The 14,540-nt window shown below is 42.3% G+C and overlaps 1 protein-coding gene across 2 annotated transcripts in view; it reads left to right on the forward strand.

Moving 5' to 3' along the window:
- Positions 1-8,949: 8,949 nt before the first annotated feature.
- Positions 8,950-14,540, forward strand: part of CERKL (CERK like autophagy regulator) — a 52,525-nt gene continuing 46,934 nt past the window's right edge. For both annotated transcript variants that reach the window (XM_085066318.1, XM_085066319.1), the window contains exon 1: positions 8,950-9,190. In XM_085066318.1, coding sequence (XP_084922444.1) covers positions 8,968-9,190 — 223 coding nt within the window. In that variant the 5' untranslated portion in view covers positions 8,950-8,967. The remainder of the gene's footprint in view (positions 9,191-14,540) is intronic.

Genomic DNA, 14,540 nt, shown 5'->3' on the forward strand with positions numbered 1-14,540 from the left:
CATCCATCCTTTGGCAACAACATAGTATTGAACATTTGGTCGAATGTTGCATTTTCCTTAAATGTGATTTTTTTTTTTCTTAGTGTAAGTAATTCCTATGGGATTATTGTTTTATTCGGATAGCTCATGAAAGGTGCAACACTTATTATTTGTAGAATAAAATTGGACTAAAAAAAGGACACGGATTCTTTACTTACCTTGAGGAGCACGAGGGGCGGGCGGGCGGGGGTGCTGGTTTGTTTACAGCGAGCCCGGCTATTTGCAATGCTGATTTGGTGAACAGGGGAACGAACAGGGCAGAAGCGCAGCTCGCCTGGGAGCTGCGCTCGGCGGTGCGGGCAGCGCCGGGCATCGCACTCTCCCGGCCGGCCCCGGCCAGCTCGGCCCGGCCCTGCCGCCCGCGGGGCTCTCCTCCCGGGCCGCGGGGGTGTCCTCAGCCAGCCCCGGGTCGCAGGGGTGTCCCCAGGCAGGCAGGGGCTCCCCGCTGCCGTCCGGAGCCGCACACCGGGAGCGGGCGCTTCGGGCCGGCGCGGCGGCAGCAGGTGCGCCTTCCCCGCAAGGCAGACCTGCATCCGCGCTATCGATTCGTCCTCCCCTTCTCTTCCCAGGCGGGAAACGTGTTCCTTTAATCTTCACTGATTATTCTGGGGCTTAAGAAACCCGGAGACACAACCTGCGGGAGAGCAATTCCCCTAATGATCAGGAACAATTATCAACAGGTCTTCGCCTCCGACCATCAGAAACAGATTGAGGACGTTACCTGAAATACTTTATATGAAGCCTGTCACAAAGCGGAGGTATTTCACAAATATCATAAATCTTGTAGTTAAAACCAGCAGAAAGTGAACAGGTTTTCCTATGGATGAGGGTTTTTTTTTTTGTTTCTTTGGGTTTTTTGTTTTTTTGTTTTTTTTTTTTTTGTTTTGTTTTTTTTTTTTGGTTTTTTTTGTTTGTTTCCAGGAGAAATCGAGCTACTAGCATCTATTTTAAAGGTGGTTATAGCTACGGAAATCCAACGTGTAAGCATGGCAAACCTGCCCTCGCAGTTCAGCACCCCCCGCTGCCAGGTTTCCCCCTTAAAATTAATTGCAATGCTGACTGATGCATTTTGCAGCATCTCCCTGCATTTTGCCCGGGCCTGCAGCTCCATGCTCAAAAACTGCTGCTGAATCTGAAAAGAAAGAAAGCAAAAGGCAACTTTTCAAGCACCCGATTAACCTTTCCCAGTCAGTGGCAATACAGCTAAATGTGCCCTAGATAACCCGAGGTGGGTAAATGAACAACGATTTTTCAGATAAAATTGAAAAAGCTGACCCAGGCTTGCTTGCCTTTTGGTTATGCGCCTTCTTCTTAAACATAAGGATTCTTCTAGTCAGTCAAGGGGCAACTCACATGCCACCATCTTTTATTCAAAGGCAGGCACAGATGTTCCTTCTGCAGGGGAGGTTTTAATTTATGAAAATGATATTGTTTATGCATGAATGCACTCTGCATAACACACAGTACTTCCATCTGATGAGAGAAATACCACAGAACCAGTGCCAATGTCAGGAACATATTCTGCAAATTTAGTCGCTTAAATGTTTAATGAATATTTGGAAGGCATTTCCAAACCACAAGAAACCTTTTCAATTACTTTTTCTTTTTCCACTGTTGATAACAAAATTCAACTCCTCCAGCCAATGCAACCTACTTAAAAGACCTACCTAGGCTATTTCAATGTTTGCTACTGTGATAGTTCAGAGAAAGGAATATTTTAATGTTATGAGCAACATAATAAGGAAAATTAATTAGGCATTTTGGTAACTAGAGGCTCTATTTTACAAATCACTTGTGAGTTTTGTTATTTCAATTAGTTTTGGGTGGTTTTTTTCCTATCACCACCCTCTTAAAATATTGGCCACCTTCCCCCCTCCCCCGCTTTGCCGATGCTTCTGATGTCTCCATGATATTTCTTTCATCCTATTAGCATCAAGCCAAATGTTGAAATTTCTGCTCATGACTCCCACAGGAAGGTCTATCAAGGTCTCTTTTAATGGAAAGAATTACTCACACTGTTCCTCTCCTATGAACATATCGCTAATTAACTAAGGCTATCGTGGGATTATCTAACTTCCGCATGCAGAGAAAACTCGGGGGTTGATTTGTACCCCCACACACATTGGGTCATCCAGCATAGGCCTAAAACTATTTTTAGGGCTGGTTGTGACCAAAGGCCCTTCCCTCCATCTTTATGACATCTGACAGCAGAAATTGCTCTGCCGCCCGCGCATGCTTGAGGTTAAATCTGCAGGTACAGTATAGAAGTGACAGTCACGACTTGCAGCTCTTCCCTTCTTGGTGTTCCAAAAAAACAGAAGAGGATCTGGAGGTTGTGGTCCCATTGTTGGCTGTGCCAGACACAGCTGAGGCCCCAGCTACAGCAGAGGAATGTGAAATGGTGGAATTCCAGGTTACATCCACAAGACGTCTGAGAGACCGAAGTCTCTGGTTCTACCTAGCCCAAATGAACAGTGCGCCTGAACAACATCAGACTTTGGCCAGTGCGCTCAGAAGGAGTCTCCAGGTGAAGGGAAGTGGATTCAAGGAGAACCAAGATTCCTGAATTCACCAGAAGAAAACAGAGGGCCACTTTCTCCAAAAGATATTGTTACAGAATATTAATAAACTAACATGTAAAAGCATCATGCAATTCCAGAGGTAATAAGAATTAATAGAAGTAAATCTAGCCAAAGTATTGAGAGCAAGTAAAAAAAATCTTTTCTATCTTCTGTAACAGTAAAACATCTTGCAATTATTTCAATATTATAACTGAATAAAACTAGATCCACCATGACCTTATCAATTCCTTTTGACATATTAAAAACATGAGTCTCTTCTGTAAAAAAATACTTCTGTTCAAAGAACCATATTGTCAAATAGTTTTAGCAAGTACAGAGTTAAATTCCATTCTCCTTTATATACATATATATATATAAAGTATCTTAAGATAAAAAATCCAACAAAACCCACTCATTTCTCAATCATTCATATTGAGAAAAATAGAAATTACACTTGGAGTTCTGCCTGGTACTGTATCAGGGAAAATATGCAGAAATTGGTCTTTGTTTTTATTGACCAAGATGGGTTGTATGGTAATTATTTCAGAAATTACAAATGGTCTACACCCTTTCCTCAGCTGAAAATCCCACATTACAAAAAACCCTTGAAAAACATAGTACATAAATGCATGTTGAAATAGTAAGCTGAAGATCTACAAATAGTCTGTTATTTAGATATCTACATAAGTGTTTTTTAAATAATTCATATATGTATTTAACAAACTGTCAGAAGCTATGCAATACAAAATTAAAACTGACAATGCTCTCAAAGCATTCTCTTAAGTATTTAGGTTGCCTACAGGGTATGTAAAACATAGAATATCAGTCCTAGTTTTCAGTTCCCCAGCTTGTAGTATTTTGCAGCATAGAGTTAACTGCATTTTGCATGAAATGAAATAAAAGCAACTCATATTTACATGTTTACCAACCCTGTGACAGCAATAGAAAATAAGACTCAGAGAAAAAAAACTACCTTAAGAAGATAGCATACCAACCTTAATGCAAAGAAAAGACAGTGTCCTCTGATCAACACATTCTCATTTCATAGTCTTCCCATTACCACATTTTTCTCTGTTTTTCTGATTAAGATTAATTTCAATTCATGGGGGTATCAGGAATGGCTTCAACTTCAGGCTGCATTCCTGCAGCTTCTTATACCTGCATAATAATTCACTTGTTGCTCTCTTTGGAAAGGTTTGTCCATTTCCTTACCTACTTTTCTTTCTCTGTTCTTTAATACTTTCCTTTCTTTTGAAGATATAAAGATGTATAGCAATAGTAATGCTCTCTTCTACAGACCATTGATGCCATTTGCCTTCAGAATGATTTATGGCTTTGCTTATCGTGCAAAAAACTTGGTGTTCTGTTCAATGTCACTTCTTCATGGTAAACCAACTCAACAGAGCTGAATTAATATTGAAATTATTAATAACAACAACAGATTCTTTTCTAAAGTAGACATGTAAGAAGGGAGCATACTTAGGAGAGCTAATATCTGTGAATGAACAGCTGAAGTATAACTGAGTATACACTAAACCCTCATTGTATAAACACACACTGTAGCCAGAAAAACATACAAGCCAAGGGTATGCTGCCAACCTCAGAATTCAGGTTTCTCCAGAAGGAAATCTCCGTCAGCTACTGAAAACAAGCCAGCTACCAGAAATGTTCAGTTGAAGCCTCCAGAATGGAGATAAGGTATTTTTCCCAGAGTATCTCCTCATCTCTTCTTGTCTAAAGTCCTGTTCCTTAACGTGAACTTCACATTGCTCATGAATCAAAAACTGGCCTTCCCATTTCTTACCCACTTACCTCATTGCATTTTTATAGACATTTTTCTTGAGGTGGGAGGACATATTTTTCAATAGCAAGCTTTACCTGCTTGCTGTCCTTCAGTAGACACATTAGCAGTCCTTCCCTCAGTTGCTGTTTCTGTCACAGGTACCTACCTCTTTCTTTACTTCACACGGTTCTTCTGGAAGGGAGCTCTGAGGCTCTCGCTACTTCTTAGCATCTAGACAGAAAAGGGATGATTTCCAGAAAGAAGCACTGTTAGTTCAGGAGAGCTGAGCACCACTCCTTGTTTCCTACTACCTATTCTTTAGGACCTGAGGAGGCTTTCCTCTCCCAGGTCATCTGGCTGTGCTCCAGGCCAGCACCTTGACCTGGGGAAAAATCTCCTCTGGGTCCATTCTGTTGAGAGCAAACTCTAAGAAACCACAAAGGATATCTCCCCTTCCTCATACAAGATCTATATTTTAGAAGAGGCTCGTATGCATGGTGCCTGCCTTCATTTATTGCAGCCATGTCTGTGCCATATCCAGGTCCTGACCCACAAACTTGATATATTTGCCTGACCTTGGACCTGCCTTGCTAATATAAGTTCCCTGGTGGCTGCTGGGCTAGCACTGACACTGGCTACTGTCACCTGACCTGAGGACTATGCTTTTCAGCTTGAAGTTGGACCTACCTTGGTACAAGGGGTTTGTCTAGCTATCTGGGGTCTTGTTGAACTCAGCTCCACACAGTTCTGTTTACCTTGGCCAGGTGTATGGGATCCTATCTGACTTGTAATCACTCTAAACCCCACTTCCTTTATAAAGCAGCCTGCTCCTACTATTCTTCAGAATTCCTCCTCTTGTGCTTCAAGGGCCATGAGGCCACTACTGAGCCTTAAAAACTCTGCAACCCCCTCACCGACCCTACACATGAGCCTGGAGCTCTATTCAAGCTCAGTCTGGGACTACAACTCTTTCATTTACAGATGCTGTAGGATGCTGATCTTCAGCTCAGCCACAACCCTGATCTGGCTCTGAACCCTACTGATCCAGACCTGTCTCATCATTATACCCTTGGCTGATGATTTGGGTTTTTGATGGATTCTAGCACCCTCCTCAGACTTTCTTGCTCAGGTACGTCCAGGTGGATCCTGGCCAGAAAAGTTCCTGCCTTGCCAGCCTTGGCATTTTCATCTTCCTTGGCTCCCTGTTTCTTAGGGAGCAGCTGGCTTTGGCTGATCTTGACAATGGCTTTACTTCCCTTTCTGGTGTGTCTCCTTCCCCCTCTGCCCTCCTTTTGGTTCTGACTTTATTTGAGATTTTTGTCTAAAAACACCCAATCAAATAAAAACGTTAAGACCATTTCTAAGGCAGCTCCACAACCTCTCTGGAAACTGTTGGAAGAGATGCAAAATCTAATTTGAAGGTTTATTATATAAAATGTTCTTCAACTTACTAAGAGGTGAACAGGGCTTCTCTATTTTCTTGTATCTATTGGTACTCAATCAAAGGATGGACTGGCTTGGAAATGACCTTAAAGACTATCTTGTACCAAAACCCCTGCTATGCCCAGGGTCACGTTTCACTAGACCAGGTTGCTCGGAGGTCCATCCAATCTGGCCCTAAACACTTCCTGGAATGGGGAATTCACAACTTGTCTCAGCCGCCTGTTCAAGTGCCTCACCACCCTCACAGTAAAGAACTTTCTCCTAATACCGACTCTGAACCTACTCTCAATTGGAAACCATTCCCCCTTGTCTGTCACAACATGCTCTCTAAAAGAGTCTCCCTCCATCATTTTGTAAGCTCCTGTCAGGTACTGGAATCAAAATGCATGTGAGAGACCAGGAAAGTAAAACACCCTTCAGCTGCTTTGGCTGACCTACAATGTCTTCTACACCATCCCATTTCCTCATGCAGCACACTGTACTTCTAGAAGTCCCTTGATCATTCTGCTGTTGCAGGTACTGAAATGTTCCACTTCCAAAATAGGCTACAATCAAAGATGGAGAAGAAATGAAGACTGTTACATGTAGGCTCAGTGCTCCATGCTGCTTGAATGCCTACTATACAATTCCTACTGACTGCCTTGCATTTTCTTTTTATTTCTCTGATATAAGAACATCACAGAAGATGCTACATTAGATCATCGATGCACACAACCATTTACTTAAAAGAAAGCACAAGGGAGTTCTATGTGTGAGAGTTCCAGACATAGTCTAGAAAAATGATAAAATTATATTGTGGGACTATTACATGCATTTCCAAATTCAATGTGCAAATCTGAAGGTTGTGATAACTAAAAAAAAAAATAAGTCTGTTAGAGTAGACTTGCTTAGAACATTTTCCCCCAGAAAAAGGTGTCTGTCTCAGATTTACAAAGAATTGTGAGGAGTGAGGATTTGTGAACAGTAGCAAGACACAGTGAACAGACTTGTAGGTTTTTCCTGTGTTTTTTATGACTATATACATTTCTCTTACTATTTTATGTTTTTATCTAATACATTTAGTACCTTAACTGTTGCAGTTTTAATAGACTTTTCAAGTAATGTCTATAAGAGGGTGTTAGAAGTTTTAATTACATAATTTGAAGGATATTACAAGTCTCTTAGAACTGCAATAGTTTTCTACTGGTGGTAATGAAAACAGTACTATTTTATGGTTCTAAGCCAGTTATCAGCTTATCATTTCCTGTACCTTATGAGAAATTATATGGTGACAATATATAATATATGCTACGTAGTATAGGCTAATAAATTGTTCCAGAAACAAATAAAAATGACTGCAGGGGACTTTACAGGGCATATAGCCTCAAAAGTGATTTGACTATACCTAGCTTCACGTAATGCTTTATCTCCTAGTTAAGGATTTAGATTTCCTTTTGAATGACATCAGCACAAACACATGACACCAACTAATAGGCACAAGTTGAATTGGTTAATCAACTGCTGTACCAGAATGATAAATGTTAAGGCAGGTTTGTTTGTTTGGCTTACAGTTTTTCCTGCCTTGTCACTCACTATTTTTTTTTTTTGCTTAAAGATATTGTGCACAAAACTTCCACAGTCTACACATCATATAAATTATTTATACGTTATTCTATCTGATTACTCTGCAGTTGAGATATTTATATCCCAACAAAGAAGATCTAAGGGACAAAAATAACCCCAAAACCTGAGACAATTACTAACAGCTTTGAGGAAACAAAAACTTTATGTGGTCATGTTGTGATTCAGAAAAGCAAACTGGGGAGGGCTACATTTCGGTAAAAGCTGTATTAATGGCTCGATGCAAATTGAAAAGCACTTACAGGTTGCATATTTAACAAATATTTGGAATATACTTTAAACATGGCAAAGGCATAGGTGGAAATAAGTATCAAAAATTGTACCATGGTGACTTTTAAAATATGTCTTAAACCTGCCTTCTCAGCTACATGATTAGTAGCTTGGTAGTGTTTTTTTATGCAGCTATGAAAGAAGTCTTGGGAACATGTATCATTTCATGAGCTCTTGGCTGGTTTGATTGCAATCACACTTCCTTACCTGTAACAGCATTTCTCTTCTACAGTGCTAAACATCACAGGAATAGCCTTCGATATTCTAATATGTGGGTTGAACTGTAACTTGCACCTATCAGCTAAAGTCAATCTTTTCAATTTATTGCTTTATTTCTCAAAAGGACATTTGCACTTGTCTTCTTACAAACATTAAAGATAAAATTTCTGAACCTCTTGTTTAAAATATCCTTTTCATGCACTAGTAAGCCACCATGACATTATACAACTTTATAAATATACAAGTTTAGCCGTTACAGGCTCAGCAGTACCTTATAAATGGGAGTCCACCCTGCAGCTCTAACGTGTTTGTCATCAGTGAATCTTACAGCACCTGTGAGTGAAGCTGTCACAGTATAGCCTACAATTTATCGAGCAGGAGTAAAGTGGTCTTCCTCCCGTGCATTCAGACTTTGGGGGTGAGGGATGACTGCAACCCCTCTGGGTACTCCTGCCCTGCATTGCTCAGTGCTCATGAATGAAGGGGTAACTGCGATGCCTCCACCGTGGTTTATGGCAATGACCTGCTTTGCAGCACCAATGTCAACGTGGTATTTACATTAAGGTTATGTCATAGCCACAACCTGTGGAAGACTCAGCCTTCTTAGTATGGAAAGGCTATTAGAACTTCATGCCGTAGTTTTCTAAAGCTAAGTAACAGCAATATTGTTAATGATACACAGAAAAGTGGAAAACGTGGGACTCTGGCAAAGAAAATTAATTTCTGTAGCGGGAGCGTTCCTTCCTTGGAGAAGTACCAAGGAGAGCAGAGCGCGGAGACGCCGCAGCTCTCTCGCTGCTCCCATGGGCAGCGCTCCTGCCGTGGGCTCGGGCGGTGCCGCCCTGAGGGCCGAGCTCTCCCGCCGAGGGCACCAGCGGTGCCGACCGAGGACGCGTCTGCCGCCGCCGGCCCGGGACGGGACCGTCGCCCTCCCGCCGGCCCCCGGGGCCGCGGCTCCGCCTGCGGGGCGGGGCGGGCGCTGCTCGGCCCGGCGGGACGCGGCGCGGCGGGCCGGTGAGGGGTGCCGCCGCCATGCCGGACGCCGCGGCCCCGCAACCCCGCCCGCACGGCCGCGCCCGGGCCGCGCCCCAGGAGCGGCGGCGGAGGGTGGCCCCGCTGGCCGCGGCCCCGCCGGCCCGGGCGGGGGACGAGGCGCTCCTCAGGGGCATCTTCGAGATCGGGAAGAGGAGCTGCGACGTGGTGCTGAGCGCCCGGCGGCTCCGCTGGAGCCCCATCCTGCCCGAGAGCCCCACAGGTGGGACGGGGCTGGGCGGGGCAGGGCTATCCGCCCCGGGCCGGGCCAGCGGAGCCGCTGCCGCCGGGAGCGGGCGAGCTGGGGACAGGCGGCCGGGGCGCTCCGGACAGCGCGGGGCAGACGCCTTAAAGCGGGATTACAGTCTGGTGCTGAAAGGCACTGCTGTCAGGCACGTGTGTTCCCTTCGAGGTTACTTTGCTGCCCGAAAAGGAAAAGAAATTGTCCATAACGCATTGAGTGTCTTGTACCTGAACCAACTCTCTCTGGCAAGAACCTCGTGTTCTTGGTGGGTCGTACGAAAGGGACAGAAGGTAGAGAGGATGTTTTTCTGACTTCTTATCCCCAGGCAGAGCAGTAAGAGGATTTGATTTTGTTTCTGCGGCATCAACTTTTCCCGGCTTATACTCTCTGGCAGGTACATGAACTAGAGCACAGAGAGCAGAGTATGCTTTTGCGGGATGCGCCTGAGTTTGGTGATGAAGCTTCTGTTGTGGGTTGTCATTGCTCTGTGGTGTTCACACTGCAACACGCTGAGGAAGTGTGGTTAAAGGATTTGTTCAAGTGAAACGAATTATACACAAAAGTTCTAGAAGCAAAGGAATGCTCCTTGAGTGTATCCAAATAAATCTTTTTCTCCTAGAAACTGTGTAAACATATACATAGTTTTAAAACTGCATGCACACTCCTAAAGGTGCTTGTTTATTTCAGTGATGTCCCAGTGTTTACATGAAGGAGAAATCAAAGTTGTATTCAGGAATGCACTTTCCAGGCAGCGTGTTTGCTTTCTAGGTTGGCATGGTTAGCTTGTCCCGGCTTAAAATACCAGGTTTATTTTAGAAATGTATTGGACAGAACTTAAAAGTTCATATAGGTAAGATCTCCTAGCCATAAAGTCAGCATTGAGAGAAGCAAAGAAATGGTCAGGTGCTCACAGACGAGGTCGTTGTGGTTCATTTCATGTGACCATGTTGGGGTACCAGAGCTACTGAAACTGACCAAATCCAGTGCCATGCCCTGCTACGGACTCCTCTCCTCTGAGTAGTGTAACCATGCTAGTGCAGTGTTGCACTCAGACTGAAATACCTGCTTGTCAGCAGGACTGCTGAGTTCTGACCACCCCTGCAGCTGGTGTGGGTGCACAGTCCTTCCTCTTGGGGAGCCACTCTGGGTGCCTTAAGTAATGCTGTTACTCCGTGCTGAAGGGACTCTTCCTTCCCATTTGGAATTAACTACAGGTGTCTGTGTATGTGATCTGTAATGTGATTTATTAATTATTTAGTTCTGTGTCTAGAACTCTGAGTGCCACTTCATGTTCTGCCTCCTTTAATGTAGATTGAATTGCTGTTTATCAGGAACTAGGGTCTGTGATTGCCTTGGAATAGTCATCAGTGAAGCATTTTAAGGTGCAGACAGAAAAAAGAAATTTTGGTATATATTGCTCCATGCTTCCAGAGATGGGGAGTATATTCTGTGGTTTGGGATTTTTGGGGGTGTGTGTGTGTTTGGCTTTTTTTGTTTTGTTTGGCTTGTTTGTGTGTTTTCTTAGGAAAAATTAATCTCCTTAAGTTGCTACTTTGTGTAAGATTTTTCCATCTTTAGGTTACTCATACAGACAGCAGAAACTTAGGTCCTGAAATGTAATGAAGTATGCAGTGCCTAAAGTCAGACCTATAGCAGATGGCAGGACTTCAGGAGTCTTACAGAAAGCAGCATTTACAAGCTGCTGCCAATTGTATCAGGACTGGGGCTTCTACTGCACGTGCATTAAATAGATGCTGAAACTTCTTTCTCTGACAATTCGGCTTCATACTATATAATGTTGAGCTGCTGAATAGTTTCATTTTTGAGAGGCTGCAGTTTAACTGCTGAGTCAAACACAGATTCTGGAGCTTGAGTGTTTTTTCTCTCCCTCATTCTTGGCTCCCAGTAGCACTTACCCTGGGGTGCTCTGTTCTGGTGCTGGGAGGAGCCATCTGTGTCATGGTCTCATTCGTAAATAAGTACAGCAGTGCAGTGTTCAGAGATGGCTAACGGCTCTCTGGACAAGTCTTTCCACTGGGATTTGGCTTATGCATGCTTTCTGCAACCCAAAAGCTTCATAATGTAGTTTGCCTGAGGCTCTCAGAGGTCAAGCCAGGTCTTCATGCTTTGCAAGTGGCACTAAATGTCTCTTGCTTGGACTTGTATGTAGTAATTCTTCCTATTTTAGGAAAAGGTCTTTCTTCTATGGCAATTGCTACAGTCTGTCAAAACCAGAGAATTCAAAGGTAGTTGCTTTTTCTTCCCTTTTTCTTAACCTCCCACCCCCCATAGTTCTCCAAATGTATTCTTGTCTTGCTGAAGTAATCATTTGTTATCCACAGCTCTGCGGTTCTGATTGTTTGTTCTTACACATGGTGCTTTGTGCAGCCTTGGCTCCTCCAGATTCTACTAGAACTCAAAGCTCCAGCTCGAAGTTCCCAGGCAGGTGACATCTGCTGTGCCTGGGCCCAGTCGTGTCTCAGTGACGTATGTGTTGTTCTGCTCTAGGCAGCCTGATTATCAGGAGGATTTCCTTCTTTACCATGTTCAGGATTTCTGCAGCTTCTGCCTCCAAAAGTTTTTGGCTGCCCATGCTTGCTGAGGATTTTTGATGGCTTCCTTTGTTGTTCACTCTACAGCAAAGTTCTTCCCTCTTAAATAGGCATGACCCATTATGAATTTTGTGTGTTCCTTATTCTAACAAAGCTTTTGGCAGAAGTGAGGCTTAGGCAGGCAACTGGATGTAGAGCCAGGGGGAGTGAGTGTGTCAAGTGGGAATGTGGACAAGTGTGAGGCATGGCTCAGCTGGCTCCTTCGAAATGCTGCAACTACAGCCTGGGAGTGCAGCTCATCGGAGCTTTTTCTGCTCACTGGAGGCAGAAACCCTCTGGCCCATACCTGGTTGCTCACATTTAACAGTGCAGTGGGTGCCCCAATGAGAAGCAGAGCTCACAGTCAGTAATTGCTAGTTTTTTCTCTATCTTCTTTCTGTCCGGCATTCCTATTATATTTATTCCTATAAATATAATCATGGAAATGAAGAAAAAGGCAAGACTTCTCTCTCTGTTAAGAATCCAGCCCTGAGCTCTCAAGATTCTCATTTTTGAGTGCTGCTTCAAAACTATACCAGAGAAAGCTATCCTAAATGAATATTACATGGGATTTTTACAAATTCCCAGAAGATCATTTGTATCCTCTTTATGCATATGGCTTTTTTTGTTGTTAAATAAAGACTTTAATTCTGATATTTTTTTTCAAAGCCTCCAGCATGTTTTTAAAGATTGCCACAGAGTTTGCTGATGACCAATAATAGCAGTTTGGTCATCAGCAGATTTCTGTTAGGTGGAAGTGTAACAAAACTGGCACTCAGTGCTTTACCAGTATGTGAAGTCTGGAGGTTTTTGATCATTATGAAAAAAACTTTATAAGTGTAATTTCTTGTGTGTGTAGTGTACTGAACTGGATCATATATGAAGTTCATCTCTGACTGATAGCCTGCAGGCTGGACTGACTATTTGGATAATAATAGTAATAATTTGGATCAAATTTGCTTTTTTAGTATAGGTAGTTGAACATAATGTCTAAATTAATTAATCAACAAGAAAATAAGATATTGGAGTGATCCAGAGGTTAATGTAATATTGAATAAATGTTTCATGATGAATAAAAAAAAAGAATACTTATTTTCATAATGAAGTAAATAAATGTATTTTTTAACTATACTATCCTTATCTATAGCATACTATCGTTCTTGTTGATATTCTTTTAAAATGTAAATTTATAGATATTCTATGTAAGTACAGCAATAAAGAGAAAATATTCACTGATGTATTTCAACAGTGAAAGAGTCAGCAATAAAGGACTTAAAATTAATTCTGAGTGCATAGTGGCCTGTTGCCAAGGCTATTTAGGAACAGATGTGGCTGAAATAGATACCAATAGTCTGTTTGGGATCTCTAAAGTAAGACATCTGTCAGTCTATCGGTCAGTCAGGAATAATGGAAATGGAAACTGGCTGTTACAAAATGTGAATTACTGAAGTTTCAAGAAGAGCAAATTCAAAGCTTTTGATTCTAATTCTGACACGTAGAGAATATATTTTCTTTAAGTGATTTATATATTGACCAAACAGGAAAACTGTTTTTAAGGAAGAGACATAAAAATAAATAATATGAAATGTAACTGAAAGTGAGGTGTTCATATGCCACAGTAATATATGGCCTCAATATGTAAATTGAAGGAAGCAAGCATGCAAATTTAAACAATCCCATGGTGTCTGAACTGACAAGACACTCAGATCTTTTTCCAGGAAGTCCATAAAATGAATGTATTTTAGAAAAATGCTGCATAAAGCTGCAAAATAATTTATTATTCTACAGTTTATTGTGGAAATTGAAAAATATTTATGGAAATAGGATACACTGATTAAAGGAGTCTTAAAATTTGTTCTTTATTTCAAGGGACTTTTAAACATATTATCTTGACTGCCCATGTGTTTTTATTTCCGTTATCAGATCAGTTAGTGTGTTTGTGGCACAACTTACGTTGTTTCATGCTTTCTGTTTTTCCTTGTATTTTACACATTTATGCACCTCTTTGCTTACAAAGAAAGGGACTAACATACTCTGTATATGGATATGGCCTTTTCTATGCACTTTAATTCTCTGCCTCCAAAGAGAGAGATCAGATAGTTGAATCTTTGTTCCAGAAAAAGGTTTCTATGCTAGGTCTTGCAAATTGTATTTGTGTATTCAGGTTTACATACACAATAAGTGCTGCCTGTATCACACACACACACCTCACACTATTAATGAGTTGGATTCTGATACTATGTGAATTTGAAATAAAAGGATTTTTTTTTTCATAGAAAGCAACCCTTCCTCATGGCTTTCCCTTTTTAATGCAAAACTTTTTGTTGATGATACTGTGGTTTGTATCTTAAAGCTGTTGTAGGCCATAAACTCTGCAAGTTTTAGACTTGTGTAGAGGTGATGGGTTTTGGTTTTGTGGTTAGGGTTTTTTTCTCTCTTTCTTCAGTTAAACTGCGTAATAATTCTGTCTTTGCCATGTTCTGTTGTTACAGAAAGCCAATGTTTTTCTTTATTCCTCTCTTGTTGCTGTGTGGGGAGCGAGGATGGTGACTGGCTGGGTGCTTGGCACTTGGCACTTGGCATACCAGGAACAAGCCAGGCAGAGTTGGTGCTGGGTTTTGGCCACTGAGCGGTTGGATTGAAGAGAGATAGGTGGGAATCAGGGGGCAATCAAGAGTGCTGTGGTGGGGGTGAGCTGATATTTGGGAGGGTGAGGGTTTTGGTGCAGTGCCATGTGG

This window comes from Lichenostomus cassidix, chromosome 7 (genome assembly GCF_008360975.1).
Source record: "Lichenostomus cassidix isolate B80296 chromosome 7, HeHo_3.0, whole genome shotgun sequence".
Lineage (NCBI taxonomy): Eukaryota > Metazoa > Chordata > Aves > Passeriformes > Meliphagidae > Lichenostomus > Lichenostomus cassidix.